Source organism: Lonchura striata, chromosome 22, assembly GCF_050655825.1.
Source record: "Lonchura striata isolate lonStrDom1 chromosome 22, ASM5065582v1, whole genome shotgun sequence".
NCBI classification, from domain to species: Eukaryota; Metazoa; Chordata; class Aves; order Passeriformes; family Estrildidae; genus Lonchura; species Lonchura striata.
Window position 1 is genome coordinate 2,010,365 of NC_140724.1, and position 17,714 is coordinate 2,028,078.

General features: G+C 56.7%; 2 protein-coding genes across 2 annotated transcripts; both read right to left on the reverse strand.

The window, feature by feature from the left end:
- Window positions 1–659: 659 nt before the first annotated feature.
- On the reverse strand, window positions 660–6,267 carry PLPBP (pyridoxal phosphate binding protein). The gene is made up of 8 exons (XM_021535844.2): window positions 6,152–6,267; window positions 5,607–5,714; window positions 4,640–4,675; window positions 4,038–4,113; window positions 3,573–3,707; window positions 3,340–3,482; window positions 2,806–2,904; window positions 660–2,220 (listed from the first exon to the last, which is right to left on the reverse strand). Exons 1-8 carry the CDS (start codon window positions 6,245–6,247, stop codon window positions 2,083–2,085), a joined length of 831 nt encoding a protein of 276 aa, XP_021391519.1. The 5' UTR covers window positions 6,248–6,267; the 3' UTR covers window positions 660–2,082.
- Window positions 6,268–7,083: 816 nt separating this feature from the next.
- Window positions 7,084–17,714, reverse strand: ERLIN2 (ER lipid raft associated 2). The gene is made up of 11 exons (XM_021535875.3): window positions 17,592–17,714; window positions 17,397–17,478; window positions 17,176–17,222; window positions 16,910–16,971; window positions 15,645–15,770; window positions 13,967–14,040; window positions 13,516–13,574; window positions 12,574–12,665; window positions 12,180–12,269; window positions 10,637–10,716; window positions 7,084–9,653 (listed from the first exon to the last, which is right to left on the reverse strand). Exons 1-11 carry the CDS (start codon window positions 17,696–17,698, stop codon window positions 9,444–9,446), a joined length of 1,029 nt encoding a protein of 342 aa, XP_021391550.1. The 5' UTR covers window positions 17,699–17,714; the 3' UTR covers window positions 7,084–9,443.

Below are 17,714 nucleotides of genomic sequence, written 5' to 3' on the forward strand. Positions count from 1 at the left end.
CATCCCCGGGGCCGCCGAGCCGCGCTGCGGTGCCACAGGGAGCCCCCCAGCCCCGGCTCTGCACCTGGGCAAGGTGGGCACACGGGGCCGGGGCTCTGCACCTGGGCAAGGTGGGCACACGGGCCGGGGCTCTGCACCTGGGCAAGGTGGGCACTCGGGGCCGGGGCTCTGCACCAGGGCAAGGTGGGCACACGGGCCGGGGCTCTGCACCTAGGCAAGGTGGGCACTCGGGCCGGGGCTCTGCACCTGGGCAAGGTGGGCACACGGGGTAGGGCCGGGGCTCTGCACCTGGGCAAGGTGGGCACTCGGGACCAACCCGGGGCTCTGCACCTGGGCAAGGTGGGCACACGGGGTAGGGCCGGGGCTCTGCACCGGGGCAAGGTGGGCACACGGGCCGGGGCTCTGCACCTGGGCAAGGTGGGCACACGGGGTAGGGCCGGGGCTCTGCACCTGGGCAAGGTGGGCACACGGGCTGGGCCCGTGCCCGGGCCGGCAGCGCCACCCAGGGGCCCCTCCGGGCAGCGCCCGGCGCCTCCCGGCCGCCTCGCTGCCCTCGCCAGCCCCGTCTCAGCCGCCTTTGAGCCGCCCTCCTCTCCCCGCCCCAGCTCGGGGAGGGAAACAGCTCCACGGGCAGCTCAGGGCATTCATTCACCACGCTGGAACATAAAAATAACATCTTTAATAGCTGTCGAGCTGGCACAGATGGCATTGCACTGAGCACTGTTTATTACTATACTATGAACCACACACGGCCAGGGGGGTGGCTCCGAGCCCCGCGCTTCTAAACCACGGAGCTACGACAGGTTGGTGGTGGAGTTCTCTTTTCCTTTACATTCAGCTTTTGGAGAGTGAAACCAACAGCGAGATTTAACCACGCGCACACACAGCAAAGCCTGGGGAGGATGTTCCTGCTGGCAGCCAAGCTCTCCTCCTCTTAGCAGACACAAAAGCCCAAAAATTAGCTGTGACACAGGTTGTGAGACTGGCTGAACAACACAGGACAAGGCAGGAGCTTCTGCTCACACCTGAAGGAAAGTTCCTGCAGTGACAGTCCCATTTCCCTCTTCCAAAAGCAGGAAAGAATGTTAAGACACAACCTAGAAGCTCTCTCAGTGGCCAAATGATTTTTTTCAGGAACCCAGAATGCAGTGGGACAGTAAGACCTCCTTTTCTGAAGTATTTTCCTAAGGAAAGCTCTATGCTGCCCTGAGCCAAGCACTGTTATCCTCACACAGATGTAAAGGGGATGGCACAGGCACCAAACCATGAGGACTCACCTTGGAAAGCAGCAGCAAGCTGGTGGCAGAGCAGAGGCCTGGCAGAAAACCCTCATTCTGACCAAAAAACAGCAGCAAAACTACTAGGCAGGATGAAAATCATTCCCAATAACAGAGGAGGGGAAAGGAAGGGAAGGGGGGAAAGCATTCCAGATCTGGGCAGCCACAGAGCCATGGGAAAAGTTAATGTCAGCCTGAAAAGGACAAAATTGAGCTGAAAAGACACTCCCACGCTTGTGATGTGTAGCCAAAGCATCACACCATGAACTCACAGTGGCAGCTGAGCTCCTCAGTCCCCTGTGCCTGTCACTCACCCCTTTCCCATGGCCACAGCATGGCCCCATCCCAGCTCCTGTGGAACCATCCCACGTGCAAAACTTCTATTTGGGGAAACATTTACAGGTTTCTGGCGAGATCACAACATGTTGAATGAAGCATTTAGTCCTCAGTGAAGACAACCACCAGCAGAGCTGCAGGGACTCCCGCCTCGCTCGGCAGCAGCTCCAGCCTGACAAACACCTGCTTGTGCAGCCCAGCTCCCCCAAGGTCTCTGTCCTCGATGACCCTGAGGAACCAAGACACCACAGCCACTTCCAACCCTCAATTTCCTTGTTGGTTATGAAGATCTCCAGTTTCTAGGGGTACTCTACAATCACAATGATCATGAGGCATTCTGGCCTCTGTTCCGAGGAATTCCCTCTCCCCATCAGGATCGGGTGCCGACACGGAGGGAGGTAAAATGCATAGTGAGGTCTCCCACGGCGAGCTCTCTCCTCTGGTGAGGCCACTTGTTTTTGTTTTCCCTTCAGTGGCCCTGCACTGTCACGGCCTCTGTTTGGCCTTCACCCCCAGTGGGGGCCTTGCCCCCGATGGCTTTGCTGGAATAATCCCGCTCTCCAAAAATAGTGCTCCCGATCCTGACGTTTGTGGATCCAACCTCTATCTGCAAAGACAGAGAGGAGCAGCTCAGGGCAGGGCTGCCACCACCCCACAGCCCAGCCTTGGCTCTCACAGCATGGTTCCCCACGGACTCAGCCCCCACAGCTACACCCAGGGGCTGCTTTGATCCCAGGCATCTCCCCCAGGACAGGAGGGCTGCACTGGGATCTGCCCCAGGACAGGAGGGCTGCACTGGGATCTGCCCCAGGACCAGGAGGGCTGCACTGGGATCTGCCCCAGGACAGGAGGGCTGCACTGGGATCTGCCCCAGGACAGGAGGGCTGCACTGGGATCTGCCCCAGGACCAGGAGGGCTGCACTGGGATCTGCCCCAGGACAGGAGGGCTGCACTGGGATCTGCCCCAGGACATGAGGGCTGCACTGGGATCTGCCCCAGGACCAGGAGAGCTGCACTGGGATCTGCCCCAGGACCAGGAAAGCTGCATTGGGAACTCCCCCAGGACCAGGAGGGCTGCACTGGGACCTTCATCCAAGGGGAAGCCTAAGAGGCCTGTTTGGGTGGCAGCTGGGCTGGAATTTAGGGTGCAGGCACGTTTGCTCCCCCAGAGAAGGGGCAGGAACACACTTACTGCGTGCTGGAAGTCTGTGGACATGCCCATGCTCAGCTCCACCTTGTCCAGGGGCAGGTTCAGCTTCTCGCACACCTCCTGCCGCAGGGACAGCAGCACCTGCAGGGCACCAGGGGACGGGAGAGGTCACACACGTGGACAGCCATGGCAGCTCCGTTCCACTGATCCTGATTCCTGCCTGTCCCTGACATCTCCTCCACAGAGGACCTGCAATTCCCACACTTCCCTCGGAAGCACCATAACACTGTCTGGAGGTTCCCCAGATGTACTGACAACACACAGGAGGCTGAAACCTCACCTGGGTCTCCAGCACAGCAACTGCTGCCCTGCCAAATTCCTGGCTGCAGCTTCAGAGGATGGGTGGGAGCACCACCCTGCAGAAAGAAGCCTCACACCTGCACTGACACTGGTACTGAGGGCTCTGCACAAGGTGCTCCCACATCCTGACAGCTTTGCTTGCACTGGCTCGACCGGGACAGACAAACTGTACCAGGAAACCAGCCCACAGTGGCATTTGCTCTGAGAAAATCCTACCTGGAAGTCAGGATTTGGCCCCTTACTGAGGTCATGCCCGATGCTGCCAATGGTCATCAGCCCCACGAACTCCAGGCTGGGGCACTTGTTGATGACGTGCTCCACAGCAGCCGCGGTGTCCGCGGGGGGAAGGCCGTGCTTGCCTGCAAAGGCACAGCGAGATCAGCCCACGCACCAGCCCAGCCCGCCCCAGCTCCTACCAGGCCATGCACACGTCACAGAGAGCCACTCACTGTCCTCCCCACTGGTGTTGACTTGCACCATGACCTTCAGCTTCTGGGATGACCCTTTTTTCTGCCACGAGCTGTTGACTCTGTCTGCCAGCTTCACAGAATCCACCGTTTCCAACATGAACAGGTTTGGGACAGCTGGGGAGAGAACACAGGCTGAGGGAATTCTGCTGGCACGGGCCTGTTTGTGCCTACAGCAGGCATTTGGGAGCTCATGGGTATTGTTTCAGGGAACCACGAAATATCCTGAGCTGGAAGGGATCCCCAGGGATGGTTGAGTCCAACTCCTGTTCCTGCCCAGACACCAAACAACCCCACCCTGTCCATCCCTGGATGTCCAAACCCCCCTGGAGCCCTGGCTGTGCCCAGCACCCTTGGGAGGAAGAGCTTTCCTTGATCTCCAGCCTGACCCCTGACACATCTGGGCACTGGAAGACTGCTGCCCACATCAAACCAAGCAGCACTTACCGATCAGCTTGTTGACGTTGTTCTTCTGCAGGTGGCCAATAAAATGCCACTTGATGTCCGGACAGGACGACAGAATCTGAAAGCAGAGGGAACGCTCAGGTTGGAACAACAATCCCCTCTTCCCCCACGCAGCACTTCAGTCTTAGTTTGCCCACACCCAATTTCTTTGTTTGCTGACCCTGAGAGACTCAGCTTGTGGTTGTGCTGAGGCTGAGCCTGGAGAGGGGTGGGTTTGTGGCTGCAGGGAATGCTGTCCACAGAACAGCATGGCAAAGCTCTTGTGCAACAGTCATAAAATTATATTTTCCTCAGAGTGTTAACATTTTTTTTCAACAAGGACTGTGCTTCTCCTAAAGAGAGCACAAAAGGCAAAGCACAGTGCAGACAAATCATGACTAAGGCAGATGTATTCCCAGGCTCCTCTGGAGCCAGCCAGGCAGGAGGGGGAACAGAGCAGAGGCACTGAGCCAAGAATAACCCACCATTTATCTGCACAGATAAGGATCCAACCAAATCCCTACCAAACCCCAGGACTTTGACTGAGCAGCTCCTAGGACACAGCTATACATGGTAAGAAAGCATGAAGGGAATCGTGTGCTTACCCTGGAGTCTGATGCCTTTTCCAGCAGCTCCTGAACCTGCGAGAACGAAGGAGAATTCTGTTAAACCCAGGCAGGCAAAGAATTGGTGTCCCTGGGATGTGTGTTCTTGGGGCCAACCTGAGCCTCAAAAACATGGGGCCGGGGAATGATGTGTCACCCACAGAGCCACCCAAACTGGCCTGGCCCAAGCCTCCAGGAGGAATTTCTTCATGGAAAGCTTTGTTGAACATTGGAAGGGGCTTCCCAGCGAGGTGTTGGAGTCCCCATCCCTGGAGGTGTTCAAGGAAGGACTCAAGAGGTGGCACTCAGTACTCTGGGCTGGGTGACAAGATGGGGATAGGGCTCAGCTTGGACTTGATGACCTTGGAGGGCTTGCAATGATTCTTGGATTCTGTGCCCTGTGCAGGGGCCCTGTCCCAGCCCTTCTGACCCTGTCCCAGCCCTGCTGACCCTGTCCCAGCCCTGCTGACCCTGTCCCAGCCCTGCTGACCCTGTGCCAGTCCCGCTGACCCTGTCCCAGCCCTGCTGACCCTGTCCCAGCCCTGCTGACCCTGTCCCAGCTCTGCTGACCCTGTCCCAGCCCTACTGACCCTTCCCAGTCCTACTGACCCTGTCCCAGCCCTGCTGACCCTGTGCCAGCCCTGCTGACCCCTCTCAGCCCTGCTGATCCTGTTCCAGTCCTACTGACCCTTCCCAGCCCTGCTGACCTTGTGCCAGCCCTGCTGACCTTGTGCCAGCCCTGCTGACCCTGTCCCAGTCCTACTGACCCTGTCCCAGTCCTACTGACCCTGTCCCAGCCCTGCTGACCCCTCCCAGCCCTGCTGACCCTGTCCCAGTCCTACTGACCCTGTCCCAGTCCTACTGACCCTGTCCCAGCCCTGCTGACCCTGTTCCAGCCCTGCTGACCCCTCCCAGCCCTGCTGACCCTGTCCCAGCCCTGCTGACCCCTCCCAGCCCCCCGACTCACGTAGTTCTCCCCGAAGCTGCGCTGCCCGTGCCCGTAGGCCTCCATCACCATCTCGGCCGGCTTGGTCTTGCTGACGGCCACGAGCCGCGGCTGCACGGCCGGGAGCCCCTGCGGGAGCAGCGCGGGGTGAGCACCGGGACCTGACCCGGCACGGGGTGAGCACGGGGACCCCAGCCAAGCACGGGGACCCGGCCCAGCCCCGGGCGCCCCGGGCTGCTGGGGGAGCCGAGGGGCCCGGCCCTATCGCGGAGCACCCGAGCAGGAGGGAGCCCTGTCACGACAGCGGGTCCCGCTCCTCTGCTGGGGGCTTCGCACACCCGCGGTGTGCTGGCCCTGGGGCACTGCGGGGCTGTCCCCGCGGTCACCGGTGACCTGTCCCCGCGGTGGGGCCTGTCCCGGTGGCACTGCGGGGCTGTCCCCGCGGTCACCGGTGACCTGTGCCCACGGCGCGGGCCCGTCCCTTTGGCGACGGAGGCCTGTGGCCGTGGCGGCGACCCCGCCCCGCGGGTCCCGCCGGGTTTGCGGTTGCTCCCGTGCCCCCTCACCTGCGGCCGCCGCGCCGCCGCCTGCTGCACCTGCTCGGTGACGGCGCGGAGCGCCGGGCCCAGCCCGTCCCCGGCGGCCATGCCCGCTCTCCACATCCCCCCGCCACTTCCGCCACACCGGCCCCGCCCCCGCCCTCCGCCAATCGGGTCGCTCCGAGCGGCGCCGCCGGCCAATGGGAGCGGCGGGGCGGGGCGGGGCGGCCGCCATGCTGGGAAGGTCTGGGCGCCATGGCGGCGCCCCCCGCCCGGCCTGCCGCGGCCCCGGTGACAGATCCGATCGCTCCGGGCCTCGGTGACAGATCCGATCGCTTCGGGCCTCGGGAACGGCCGCCAGCGCTGCCGCCAGCCCAGCCCCACACTGAAGCCGTTAGCCCTGCGTGAGGCGCCGCCCGGCCAGGCTGTGACTTGCAGTTGCGGCGGGGAAAGGCGTCAGGGAAGCCGGGCGAGCCCCGGTGGTCCCGCGGGCCGGGCCGGAGCGGGGCCAGGCCCCGAGCAGCCGGACAAGGCCCGGCTTTGTGCAGGAGCTGCGGGGCAGAGGGGAACCGCCGGCTGCAACCCATTAACTCAAATATTTGTCTTAATGTGCAGAACTTCGCTGTCCCTCCGCAGGTTCAGTGTTTACACAGCTGGCTAAAAACACCCAGAAGGTTCCTGCCCTTTGCCTGGTAAAACAGAAAAGGATTTTCTGCGAACTTCACCAAATCCGAGGTGGTTTTCACTCATTCCACAGCAAAGCAGGCGCTGACAGACGCGGGAGTCCTTGGACACCTCCGACCCTTCTTCCACCCTCCTCCTCCTCACTGGAAAGGGACAGCACAGACCCACAGCTCCCCACTCGCACCGAGAACCCGGACCTTCCCTCTGCAAAATCCTCTCCTGCAAACACATCCACACCCGACATTAAAGTCCAGCCACAAGCCCCGACGTTAACATTGGAGAATTCTAAAATTGAAGGCCATTTTATTGTCATAGCAAATACCAAAATAAAAAGGCTTTGAATTCGGTACATAAGAAAATCAAAGATGGCACTGGCAGAGCATTTCCATGCTCCCAGGTATCAGCAGTGCCACAGATCTCTGCTCCTTTTGCTACAGAGTGGGTTTAAAGTTCAGCTCTTCATCTCAAGGTTAGAGAAACAGCACAACTTGCCTGCTAAAGAGACAGAGGAATGAAGGTTTACATGGAGAGACTGAGCCACTCTGGAACATTCAGGACATTTTAGAGTGAAGAAACTCAAATGAAGACACAACAATGGATTTTGGCTTGTGAAGACCGATACACTCTCAACTTCGCTTTTGTTTTTTTACTCTTAGTACAACTTAACTAAATTACACTAATACTTTAGCAGTCAGGGTTTTAATTAAAAAAAATTATTAAGAGCTCTTTATCCCAAGCTATGGTCTTGCTGTGAAATCACACATAAAAAAAAGTCTTTATAATACCACTTTGGCTTAGTAGGATCCTTTCATTAGTGAAAAATACTTGTGTAAAAGGAGGGGTTAATTGCTGACGGAAACTTCGAACACGAACATAGAACAGTCTCAAGTGAGCTCATCCTCATGGCTAAACTTCTGCTCTTCCCTGTTATGATGTGCCTGCACAGACCTATTTATGAGTCAGGAATATCACAGCCTCCCTGGGGATGCTGTTGGGTCTGATGTAGGTCTGGAAATGGGATTCCCTTAGTCCCTGTTTTCCAAGAAATACAAAGAGAATCAGTTTCTCCAGCAGAAATACAAAAAAAAATCAGTTTCTCCAGCAGAAACTGATGCTTCATTTCTATTTTGCATTTTCAATCATCAACAGGGAAGATAAAACTGCTGTAAAAACCCTGGAGCCAGCAGCTGAGAGTCAGCGAGCTCCCTCAGAGCAACAGTGATGAAAGTTTGAACACTGAAGGGTGAAACCAGGGGCACTGGGGAGCAGGAATGGGGGGCACGAGCCTGTGAATGCACCAGGCTGCTCTCTGACGAACACTGGCATCACCTCAGAAGAGGATGCTGGCCTCTAATTACATCAGCAATTAATCACCAGGCTCTGCTGTCAAATGCAGATGGATTGGGTAGGGAAAAAAATGTTCTCTCTAGGCCTGGACTTTTACCCTCCAATTCTGCATGTGCGGAAAACAACGCCCTGTTCCCTCCTTGCATCTGGGATGTGAAGAACTGACCAGCTCTCTGGAGGGGAAGATACATTCTGGAACATTGTTCTCAGAGAAAAAGGGGAATCCTTCTTTGGGTAGTTCAGGAAGAGCTGCTTTTCTCTGCCCTGTGACCTTTCAGGATCATGGTTTGTCCTTGGCCAGTGGGAAATCTCCTTTCCTCGAGGTCCATTCAGCCCCAACGCCACAGGAGCTCAGCTCTGCTCACCTGCAGGTCCTTTTTCTAGTCAGACACTGTAAACACTGAGATCCAGCTGCTCCCACAGAGCAGACAACAGACTGAAAAACTGTCTGGTCACTCCAGCAGCTCCTCCCCAGCAAGGCCTTTTGTAAAGTCAGGGTCCCTGAGACAAAAATTCTTTCCTCCCTGGTCTTCTGTGAAAATTTCCATCATTTCACTGAAAATCCCACCCAGCTCTGCACTCCAGGATGCTGCCCATGCCCTCCCCCAGCAGCTGAACTGCTGGGACAACTCTCCTACAAAAACACGACAAATGGAAAGCAAAGCAGAGTCAGGACACAGCAAATGAAGAGTTTGGGTCACTCCCTGCGTGACGTGGTCTAAGGCTTCGATCCCCCCGTGGGTTGGAACCTGCAGGACTCCAGCTGAGCCTCTGTCCTCGTGGGGTCACCTCATGTGGGCTCAGCAGCCATGGGCCACTGGCCCCAGCCTCGAGCAGCCACTTGGATGTAATGTACAAAATCTAGCACCTTATCTTCAGAGAGGATTGAAATAAAGTACGTGAAATTTTCAGTAAGAAAAAAAACCCAAAACAAGTTGTAGCAGCAATTCCCCTCCCTCCAAAACCTCAACATTTCTTTACCTGCAACTGCTATGAACCACCTCAATCCCAAATTAGGTTCCCACCCAGCTGATAGCCCTGACAGCCTCTCCCAAACCCTTGCTCTGGGTGACCAAGAGCTGGGGAGGTGCAGCTACAGAACACAGCAGCTTAGAAATGACCAGAAAACCCACCCCATAAATACCAAAGTCCTTGTATCTAATGGTCATATAAAAGATTGAAAGGATTAAATCTGATTCATCTCTTTCAGCACAGGAAAGGGGGAAAACTAAAAGGAATTTCCCAGTTCATTAGTTTGTTGATATAAAATGAATAGAAATCTTCCTTTTCAGTTGATGTTATGAAGTAGTTTTGTGTCCTCGCTGGCTCCTGCCCCGTCTTCCTCTTGGATTCCTTCTGCCAGTCCCTCTGCAGATTTGGTCTGGCTCCCTGCAGAGTCCATGAACATGTTGGGAATATCTTTGCCAAAGTAGATCTTGCTGTTGGCTGCAATTGCCTTGTACTTCATCAGCTGCAAGTACTCGGGAGTTAACTTGAGCTGCACGGAGAGAAAACGGGTCACAACTGCTGGGGTCTGGGAAAAGGGAATTCCTGCCTGATCACACGAGGCACAGCAGGCATGGCCAGCCCTCCCCAGGGAGAACACGGAGTGCCCAGAGCCAGGATCTCCTCCAGCAGGGCTGAGGGCAGCTCCAAGTCCCAGTGACCAAACACAGAATGGAAAGGGGTGGCAGCAGCTGGGGAAACGCTCAGACCAAGTGTGCTGAGAGGCTCGAGAGCACTTCCCTCACTGCAGCCCCTGCAAGGAGAGCTATGGAGGAGGGAAATGTCCCTGGCTCTTTTCCAGGGAGCAGATCCACCAGTGTGTGTGAGAGCAGCTCATTCCTTCGGGATAACGACCTTGTAAGAGAGGACAAAACCTGGGCACAACCAGCCCAGCCTCTGCCCCTCCTCACTGACCACACGAACTGGAACTTCCTGCTGGGATGTCCTGGGAGCTTGCTGCAGGCAGGAACACAGCTGGCAATTCTATCCGTGTCATTTTTCTGTTTCCAGGTTGGATTTTTTGTTGTTTTTACTTTGCAGCACTGAGGCTCTTCTAGGGTGTCCGAGATCAGTTATTTCCCTGTACTGTGGTTTATTCTGCCCCTGCCTGTCACCCTGGAGATCTCCCTGCTCTGCCTGCCAGCCTGAGACTGGAATGAAACCACATTTCTCATCACAACAGTGTGAAAGGGCAGCACTAAAGTGATATTCACAGAAAGCCACGGTCCTGTGAGCACCTGGCAGAGCAGAGATTTCACATACCTTGACACTGATCTGTCCAGAGAACAAAATGAACTTGTAAATAAGGAACTAATTGTTGACTAATTGTTTCAGATGGAAGTTTTGCTGAGAGAAGACGGCTTTGTTTTGCTTTTTGACTTAAACAAGGATCACTGCCTGCCCTTGTGCTGGTGTTTCCCTACAGCCTGGAGCCAGGGGCCCTGCTCTGAGGCACCACGAAGGAAAGCACAATACCTTGTTGGCCTCAGCCACCTTCATGGCAGTGTAACACTCAGCATCAGCTCTCGCCTTCTCTCGTGCAAGAAATGCAGCATCTGGAAGCAAACACACGCTCTGAGTCACATTTTCACTTCCAGCCATGTGAGCACTGTGTGCAGCTGGTAACTCTTCAGCAAGTGGCCAGTGCCACCTCTGAACTGCACAGGAAACAACCAAGGGAAGAGGGAACAAAATGGGAAACCCAGAAATGGGAGCTCAATTTACAGCTAAATGGCTGCAGGACGAGAGCATTGGAAGGGAATTGCATGTGCAACTGCAGAGCTCCAAGAACTTCACAGACATCAGGGTTTGATTATCCCCATCACGTGGGCTGAGCTCAGCCTTTCTTCTCCAGCCAGGGCTGACTCTCTGCTGAAAGGCAGCAACTGCTCTGCTGCAGATGTGGGATTCGCCCCCAGCCCTGCCCAGGACGCCAGGAGCAGCCTGGGCAGCCCAGCAGGCTCTCTGCAGATGAGGTCTGTGCTGTGGATGGGATTCCCAGATGGGATTTGGGATATGCACATGAAGGTTCTGGCACGCAGAGCAGGGGATTTTAACCTTTCCAGGCTCTGCCCCTTGCACAGATGCTGGAGAGCTTTTCTCTGCTGTATCAACAATTGCTCCAAGGCTCTGATGCTGTGGATACTGAAATTCCTGACTCCTGGCACAGACACTTAAGGAACATTTCCCCTTTCTGTACTGCACTCCTTTTTCCCTCTGCCTCTGCATCCATCCAGTGCTAATGATGGGTATCAGGCCAGCAGGTTCAAGATAAAATGAGTGGAATCCTGCCCACCTCCTGCCACTCCTCCTAAGGCATGGAGCCACACAATTGCAACACGTCAGCCTGGGTCTGAGAGCTGCACAGCTGGATAAACCATTTGTTTACTTCCCCAGCAGGGAGGCCTGGGAGCTGCTGCACTTAAAGATCCTGTGAACAGCTGGATGGTCTGGCCCACAGCTTCCTCTCTTGGCTATAAGGAGAGGTTGGTCCCAGTCAGAGAGACCAGGAAAAAAGGAGCAGGCAGGAATCCTCTGCCAGCACAGACCCAGACGGAGGGCTGACACCTGCTGACACAGTTATAAGAAATAAATCCCATTGTATTTCTGCAAAGAACTTCTAAATGAGAAGCTGCTTACCTGTAAAACCCTTAATTGTTCCTCAGTGGCTTCTGCAAAGCTTGTCAGGGCCTCTAATACATGTAAGGGGAAGAAAGGCCTTGCCACTCCCAAGCTGGAATTGCAGAGCCCTCTCCACGCCCTGGAGTTTCTCTGACAAAGCACTTTATCAGAGCGGTGAGGGAACATCTCCTTAAGTTCAAACTGCTACAAAGATCACCTTGAGAAAGGGAGTTTCAAGAAGCAACAGCCTGCAAAGGAATTCCTATTCCTGCCTGTGGTCAGGAACTCTACCCCTGTGAACATCAGCCTGGACTGAAGAACAGTCAACACATGCTTCAAGAACTCCTTGGTGAACTGCTTCAGGATTTACTTACTGCAAAGCTGACCCCCCACTCACCTTCAATCTCTGAAATTCGCTTCTCTGTTTCCTTTTCCATCACTTTCTGTCCATAAGTTATTTCAGCAACTTGTGCAATCTTTTCTGCCTCTGAAATGAAAACAAGAACACGCCCACACTGTCATCACACATCTTCCTAACACCAGCAGCAGCCCCACCCTGGAAAATCCTCACTCATCACCTACTTCAGGTGGAAATGAATGGTGGGAAAAATTTCCAGCCCACAGAGAACAAAGCTGGAACCCACCTGAAAAACTCCTGAGTTTCTCTGGGAAGGTTTCAGATCAGAGAAGGTCCCAGAGTGAACGTGGTGCATCCCTCCCTCCCTCCCTCCTCCCTGGGGTCTCTTTGCTGCCTGTCCCCCCGTTCCCCCTCCCAGCCCAGCCCCACAGACCGATCAGAGCTTTCTTCCTCTCAGTCTCTGCCTCCTTCTCCACCACCTTCTGCTTCTGCGCCGCTATCAGCAGCTTTGTCTTCTCACTCTCCCTGGGGAGCAGGAAAAACTAGTTAAAACCAGGAGCTCACTGGTGTGGGACTCACAGCACATCCCCAGAACGAGCTGCAGGCTCTCCCCTCCGTGTCCGGGGCGGGTGGGATCAGCAATGTCAGGGCAGGCACCTGCACAGAGCTCTGTGCCTAAATCAAAGCATTCTTTCCTCCCCTCCAAAGCAGGATGATTTCCCTGTGACACAGTCCCTGCAGGCTGCCCTGCTGCCTTTTCTACCTTACTGGTTTTTACTTACATTCATGAGTTTTTAAAGTGAACATAAATAAAAGCTCTGCTCCTGCTCCCAGTCAGGGAAGAGACCCTGGAACTGAGTCTCTCAACACGTCCTGCTGTGTTTATGGCAGCAGAGCACAGGCTGATTTGGGGCCTCCTGCCATGACCACAGCACGCAGGATTTGCCACAAGCCCGGAAGGTGACATGCAGAGCTGGGGGAGCAGAGTGGATGAGAGGGAGCAGAGAGCTGGCAGCTGGCTCAGGGCACTGCAGAGGGATCAGCACATCAAGTGCTGTCAAAGAGTTATTTCAAAGCTTTGCAAGTCTTCAGCTTGTTGAATCAACAGTTTCTCCATCCCAGTCAAACAAGAGGATTAGTGGTGAAATCCATCCCTCTGCCACTCAGCCTCAGCTCTGGGAGGGCTCTGGATCAGGGGCAGTGGCCAGGGGAAGGAGCCCCAAGGCAAACCACCCCTGTGCTCCAGGGCTCCAGTGAGGGCCCTGCCAGTGCTCAGAGCTGTCCTGAGGGCAGCAGGAGGCTGAGGGCACCACGATGCCCTAACCCCAAGTCCATCTGCCCCTCTGGGTCCTTTTGGGAACACATGGGTGCTTACATGAGCTCGTAATTCCTCCGGATCGTTTCAGGGATGTTTGGCTTCGTAACTCGAACTGCCTGCAGAGAGAGACACACAGGAGAACCTGGGCCAGCAGCCAAGTGGCCCCTGGGGCTGCAGGGGACTGGGGGTGGCACTCGGGGTGTCCTCTGCCACCAGAGTTGCACAGACTGTGACCAGCCCCAAAACCCACTGAGAAACAGCACTGAAAGGTCTCCTGACATGACAGGAGACTGTAACCTGGGCAAAGCAGCACCCAGAGAAACTCAAGGAGAAACTCAACACACCAAAACTCTCAGGAGACAAGAAGGACACTGTTCCCACTCCCCAGGTTAAATGGAATCTGTGCTGTAAAGCAATTTCCTAAGCAAATCTCAGTTTCTTGTTTCCTTTTAGCCCTTTTCCCTCTTCACAATCTGCACCTTCAATATCTCAAGCAAATCCTGATTACCTGTATAATTAACCCAGGGGCCATCGTGGTTAGGTCTTGCTGCAAGGCCAGTTTAAGGTTTTCATCAATTTGATCTGATTGGGGAGAAAAGAAAAGGGAATGAGACATCCCCCGAGGCAGTTTGCTGCCAGCACCAGAGTGAGCTGGGATGGCTCCCGTTTCTTATTCCTGGAAAGCACAAATGGGAGCTGAATGAAGAAGTGCTGGACTGACCCCGAGGCAGGCTCCCAGCAATGGGACACACCACAGGAATGCGGCAGGCATGAAAGGAAACCCTGCAGCTTCCCATGACCTGCAGTGTGGAACCTTCCTGAGGCAGATACAGCATCTTCACAAGCAGGAGTCTGTGCTCTGACCCTTCCCCACTGAACTCCCCCTCTAGATCCCAGAGTGACGAGGTAAATCCTGACTGATTCTGAGCTGCACCTGTGCCAGCAGGACACGAAGCAAATGGAAAGGCAGGGATGGGAAATGGCAGCACCAGTTACTTTAACAGGCTGCAAAAATCATCAGTAATGTCTCTTTGGCTCAAAGAGTCCCAGAACTCCAGCGTAGCTGAGGATTTCAAAAGGAAACACAACCTAAAACCCTGCTCTGATGAAAGCTCCAAGGAGGGCAGTGCTTCCAACTGGGGCCTGCTGGGAAGTGCAGAGGGAAAATCAAACAGTAACAGCCTTAAGAGGGATCACATCACACTCCTGGACTGTTTGCTTTGGTCCCAGTTTCCTATCTGGAGCTCAGGCTCCTAAGGAAGCCCAGCCAGGAGTTTGGGACGCAGCTGCTATCAGTTCCCTGCACCTGCTGGCAGATGTGGGGGCAGAGGGTGACGTGAGGCCGCTCAGAGTGGGGCACAGCCCCACTGCAGACCCGAGCCAGACCCAGGCAGCTCAGCCCAGGGCTCCCAGGGAGTTTGCACAAGTTCCTTCTGTGCAGAGCGGGAGCTTTCAGCCCATTTCACACAGCAGCTGCTGACACCTGGAGCCTCCACGGGCCAGGAACCCGCCCAGCCACCAGCAGGAGCTGGGAACTGGAACTGGGGGGATCTGAGCCCCAGGCCCACAGCTTGTGTGGGAAGGGGACCTTGGAGAGCCTGGAGAGAACAGGAGCCTGCAAGCAGCCTGTGCTCACCCTGGCACAAAGCCTGTCCTGCTGGGCCCCTGTGCCCACAGCCAGCACTGCCAGTGCTGGCAGCCTGGGAGGATTTCCTGCCAGCCCAGAGCCAGCTGCACTGGCAGCTGCTGGGCCAACCCCTCCAGGCAAGCACAGCTTCTGCTCAGCCTCTCCTGCCCTGTGCCTCCCTGGTGGCCCCCGCCAGCACTCCTGGTTCATGGCACTGCAGCCCCAAAGCTCAGCCAGCCTCGGGCCAGTGGTGCCTGCTCAGAGTTTCTGTGACAGCAGAAAATAGTCACTGTCTGTGGCCACAGCCCGCTCTTCCATCTGCCTCAGACAGCCCTGTGACCCATCCAATCCATCACAGAGAATGCCACAGAATTCCTGCTGCCTTCCCTAAAGGGAGGCTGCCTGGGCTGGGCTCGGAGCTTGTTGTTAGCACACACTGCAGCAGTCAGCTCCAAAAGATAACAGGATGAAGGCTGACAGCTGGCTAACAGCCCCAGCTCCAGGCGGGATTAATGGCTAACAGCCACCAGCGGGCTCTGAAGCAGCAGCAGCAACTCACCAAACAGCTCGATGTACACCTCCTGCAGTGTGTGCACACTGCAGAACTGGTTCAGCTCGTGGTGGATCTTGTTGAAGATGAGAGCCTTGTCGTAGTCAGCCGTGTAGTTCTTGACGATGTCGTACACTGGGAGAGGAGAGCAGAGAGCAGGGCTGGAGCAGGGACAGGAGGCTGAGCGCTCAGGGAGAGCCCTGGAGCTCGGCCTCAGGGCAGCATGAAATGAGGGCCCCCCCTGCCCTCAAACCTGCTCAGGGCAGGTTTGTTTACTGCTGCTGTTTTGTGGCACTCTCACCCACGTCTGCCCCCTGCCCTGCGAACAGGAGGGTGTGAAGCACCCCCAGGCTGTGCTGGGGCTGAAAACACACACACACACAGACACGCGCACACACAGACACGCGCACACACAGACACGCGCACAGAGACACACACACACAGAGACACACACACAGAGACACAGAGACACACACACACACAGAGACACACACACACAGAGACACACACACAGACACACACACACACAGACACACACACACACACAGACACACACACACACACACGCGCGCACACAGACACACACAGAGACACAGAGACACACACACACACAGAGACACACACACACAGACACACACACACAGACACACACACACACAGACACACACACACAGAGACACACACACACACACAGAGACACACACACACACACAGAGACACACACACACACACAGAGACACACACACACACACAGAGACACACACACACACACACACACACCACACACCCCTCCCTGCCCAGCCAGGCACTCCCAGGCTCAAACCCAAAGGATCTGGGAAAAGGCTGCCCAGGTGGCTCTCCCTGGGCTGCTTCGCTCACAGACCCTGCACCCTCCCTGACTCCACGGTGCTGCACAAAGCTCAGGGGCTGGGATAATGCAGGTGATACAAGCAGGAGACAATCAACACCTCACATTCCCAGGGCAGGGGTCAGAGGTGACAGCCAGGGCTCTGCCAGGTGCTGGGGGCACACCTGAGGGACAGCCCGGCTCCCTCCTGGGGCACACCTGAGGGACACACCTGAGGGACATCCCGGCTCCCTCCTGGGGCACACCTGAGGGACATCCCGGCTCCCTCCTGGGGCACACCTGAGGGACACACCTGAGGGACATCCCGGCTCCCTCCTGGGGCACACCTGAGGGACAGCCCAGCTCCCTCCCCAGCCCCAGCACCTCCCTCACTGCAGCACGGCCCCGGGGCACAGCTGGGACTCACCCGCGCTCTGGATGAGGAAATTCACCACCTCGATCCTGTCGAAATAAATCATCACTCCCCCGCTGCAAAGGGAGAAAGCACAAAATGATCCTTGCAGGAAGGGACTGACCCCTCCGGTGGGACCACCCAGCACACCCCAGCCCCTGTCCCGGAGCTCCCGGTCCCGGGGAGGCCCTGCAGAGCCTCCCGGTGAGCCCAGCCGGGGCTGCAGAGCGGTTCGGTGTCTGAGGAGTCTCTGGGACGAAAGGGAAGAGCGAACTCCTCACCTGGTGCCGCACGGGACATTCTTCACCTCGTCCGTCTGCAGCGTGGTCTGCAGGGGATTGAAGGAAAGAGGTTTAAGAGAGGGATTTCCCCGGCACAAATCCCACCGAGCTGGCGAGAGCCGCCTCTGCCCGGTACCGGCACGGCCGCAGCCGCGGCCAGCCCGGTGTGACAGCCGGGCTCCCCCGGTGCCCGCCCCGCCCGGGCCCGGGCCCAGCAGCACCTGCACTGACTTGTAGGACGTGATGAAGGGCAGCATGAGGTGGAAACCGGGCCCGCTGGTGGAGGTCAGCAGCGCGCCGCCACTGCGGAGGGAACGGGACGGAGAGAGAGAGAGAGAGAGAGGGGGAACGGTGAGCGGCGGCGGCTGGCCGGGGCCCGGCCCGCTCCCCGCACGAGGCCCCCCGGGCTGTCTCACCGGTAGTAGACGCCGATGTGCCCCTCGTCGATCTTGTGCACGGCCGAGAGCAGCGCGGCGGCCGCGACGCCGAGGGCGAGCGCGGCGATGGCGCCGAGCTGGGCCATGCCCGGCACCGGCGGC